Here is a 3,000-nt window from a genome sequence, read left to right as displayed (position 1 = left end):
AGCTCTAGGGGACGACGATTTCGAGAAGATCTCGAGTGCAAGCACCGCCAAAGAAGCGTGGAAGAAGCTTCAAATCTCGTGTGTTGGTGCGGAGCGAGTAAAGAAGGTACGCCTCCAAACTTTAAGAGGGGAATTTGAATCTTTACATATGAAAGAGTCCGAATCAATTTCGGATTATTTTTCAAGAGTCTTGGCGGTGTCAAATCAAATGAAAAGAAATGGTGAAAAATTGGAGGATGTTAGAATCATGGAGAAAATATTGCGCTCTCTAACCCCTAATTTTGAGCACATAGTAGTTACAATAGAAGAAACAAAAGATTTGGAGGAAATGACCATCGATCACTTATTGGGTTCGCTACAAGCATATGAGGAGAAACAAAAGAAGAAACAAGAAATTGTGGAGCAACTTTTGAAGTTGCAAGTAAGCCCAAAGGAGAACGAAGAAAGCTCGAGCAATGGTGGTGGCCCACAAGGAAGAGGTCGTGGACAAAGACAAGATCGAGGCCGTGGTCGTGGTCGAGGATATGCTCGTGGACGTGGACGTGGACGTGGACAAGGATATTTTTTCAACAATGAAGAAAGAAAGGAGTTCCCAAATATGGGACGAGGAAGGAGCAATCCACAGTCGAGGTACGATAAATCTTCTATAGAGTGTTATAATTGTCATAGATATGGACACTATGCTTCCGAGTGCAGAGACACAAAATCAAAAGTTGAAGAGAAGGCCAATTATGTGGAGAATACGAATGAAGAAAATGGATGTGTTCTTCTAGCTTATAAAGGAGATGCTGGAAGAAAAGATGATATGTGGTACCTCGACACGGGAGCGAGCAATCATATGTGCGGGAACAGGAGCATGTTCGTGGAGCTTGATGAATCAGTAAGTGGCAACGTCTCCTTTGGTGATGAATCTAAAATTCCAGTTAAAGGAAAAGGCAAGATTCTAATTCGTTTAAAAAATGGAGCTCATGATTTTATTTCAAACGTATATTACGTGCCCAATATGAGAAACAATATATTGAGTCTTGGACAACTCTTAGAGAAAGGTTATAACATTCACATGAAAGATTATAGCCTTTCAATAAGAGATGGCAAAAATGATTTAATTGCCAAAGTGCCAATGTCCAAGAATAGGATGTTTCTATTAAATGTTCAAAATGATGTGGTGAAGTGCCTTCAAGCATGTTATAAAGATAAGTCTTGGCTATGGCATCTTCGATTTGGGCACCTAAATTTTGGTAGCTTGAAATTGCTATCAAATAAAGAAATGGTACGAGGATTACCACCCATCGAGCACCCCGATCAACTCTGTGAAGGATGCTTAGTTGGGAAGCAATTCAGAAAGCCGTTCCCAAAGGAGTCAAGTTCGAGAGCACAGAAGCCATTGGAGTTAATCCATGCAGACGTGTGTGGACCAATCAAGCCAACCTCCCTCGGTAAAAATAACTATTTCCTGCTTTTCATTGATGATTTTTCAAGAAAAACGTGGGTATACTTCTTGAAGCAGAAATCAGAAGCATTTGACGCATTCAAGAAGTTCAAGGCTGCCGTCGAGAAAGAAAGCGGTCTACAAATCAAAGCAATGAGAACCGACCGAGGTGGAGAATTCACATCTAGGGAGTTTCAAGAGTTTTGCAAAGAAAACGGAATTCGGCGGCTATTGACGGTTCCAAGATCCCCCCAGCAGAATGGAGTTGCCGAACGAAAGAACAGGACTATCGTCGAGATGACTCGAAGTATGCTGAAGACGAAGAATTTGCCAAAAGAGCTATGGGCAGAAGCAGTGGCGTGCGCCGTATACCTGTCTAACAGGTCTCCAACAAAAAGTGTCTGGGGAATGACTCCTCAAGAAACTTGGAGCGGGAGAAAACCAGGGATCGCCCACTTGAGAGTGTTCGGGAGCAAAGCTTATGCACATGTACCGGATCAAACGAGGAGTAAACTCGATGATAAAAGCAAGCCATTCATCTTCATCGGGTACGACTCTAACACTAAGGGCTATAAGTTATATGATCCAACTTCGCAGAAAACCATGATTAGCCGAGATGTGGAGTTCGATGAAGAAGGAGTATGGGATTTCGGCTCAGACAATGACTTCACCTTCATACCACCATTTGGAGAGCAAAGAGCAGGTGAGCAGACCGGAGAGGAGCACCAAGAACAAACAACTCCACCTACATCTCCCACATCAGCTGTCAGAGACTCGCCACCATCTTTCTTGAATGAAAGAGCCACAGAACGCACACGAAGTTTGGATGGAGTGTATGACGACACAGAAAGGTCTCACCTTACTTTGCCTATTTGCTGATTGTGAACCAGTTAGCTTTGAAGAAGCTACAACAAGTGAAAATTGGCGAGTCGCAATGGATGAAGAGATCAAAGCCATCGAGAAGAATGACACGTGGGAGCTGGTGTCACTACCAAAGGGACACAAGTCCATTGGAGTCAAGTGGGTGTATAAAATCAAGAAGAATTCCAACGGTGAAGTTGAAAGATATAAAGCTAGACTCGTCGCAAAAGGATATAGCCAAAGAGCTGGAATCGATTATGACGAGGTATTTGCTCCTGTCGCTCGCTTGGAAACTATTAGACTAATACTATCTCTTGCAGCCCAGAATAGATGGAAGATTTATCAAATGGATGTTAAGTCGACTTTCTTGAATAGATTCTTGATAAAGAAGTCTACATCAAGCAACCTGATGGTTATGTGGTGAAAGGTCAAGAAGACAAAGTGTTGAGGTTGAAGAAAGCCTTGTACGGGCTAAAGCAAGCACCGAGAGCGTGGAATACCATGATCGACAAATATCTTGAAGATAACGACTTCACCAAATGCCGACATGAGCATGCGCTCTATGTGAAAAGTAAAGGAAATGATATCTTAATAGTGTGCTTGTATGTGGATGATCTCATTTTTACAGGAAACAATCCAAAAATGTTCGAGGAATTCAAGAAGGCCATGACTAAAGAATTTGAGATGACAGACATCGGGCTGATGGCATA

At 42.4% G+C, this 3,000-nt stretch overlaps 1 protein-coding gene across 1 annotated transcript; it reads left to right on the top strand.

Annotated features, from left to right (window-relative positions):
- The first annotated feature begins 247 nt into the window (after positions 1-247).
- On the top strand, positions 248-1,232 carry LOC125199931. Its single transcript, XM_048097777.1, has 2 exons — positions 248-1,122; positions 1,172-1,232. Exons 1-2 carry the CDS (start codon positions 248-250, stop codon positions 1,230-1,232), a joined length of 936 nt encoding a protein of 311 aa, XP_047953734.1.
- Positions 1,233-3,000: the final 1,768 nt, after the last annotated feature.

Source organism: Salvia hispanica, unplaced genomic scaffold, assembly GCF_023119035.1.
Source record: "Salvia hispanica cultivar TCC Black 2014 unplaced genomic scaffold, UniMelb_Shisp_WGS_1.0 HiC_scaffold_742, whole genome shotgun sequence".
Classification (NCBI taxonomy): Eukaryota; Viridiplantae; Streptophyta; class Magnoliopsida; order Lamiales; family Lamiaceae; genus Salvia; species Salvia hispanica.
The sequence above is the reverse complement of the archived record's forward strand: the minus strand, read 5'-3'. Positions and strand labels throughout refer to the sequence as shown.

Coding starts and splice junctions, on each gene's coding strand:
- LOC125199931 (XM_048097777.1), top strand. CDS start 248: ATGGAGAAAATATTGCGCTCTCTAACCCCTAATTTTGAGCACATAGTA. Junction 1,123..1,171: donor TTAATTGCCAAAGTGCCAAT/GTCCAAGAATAG, acceptor GATGTGGTGAAG/TGCCTTCAAGCATGTTATAA.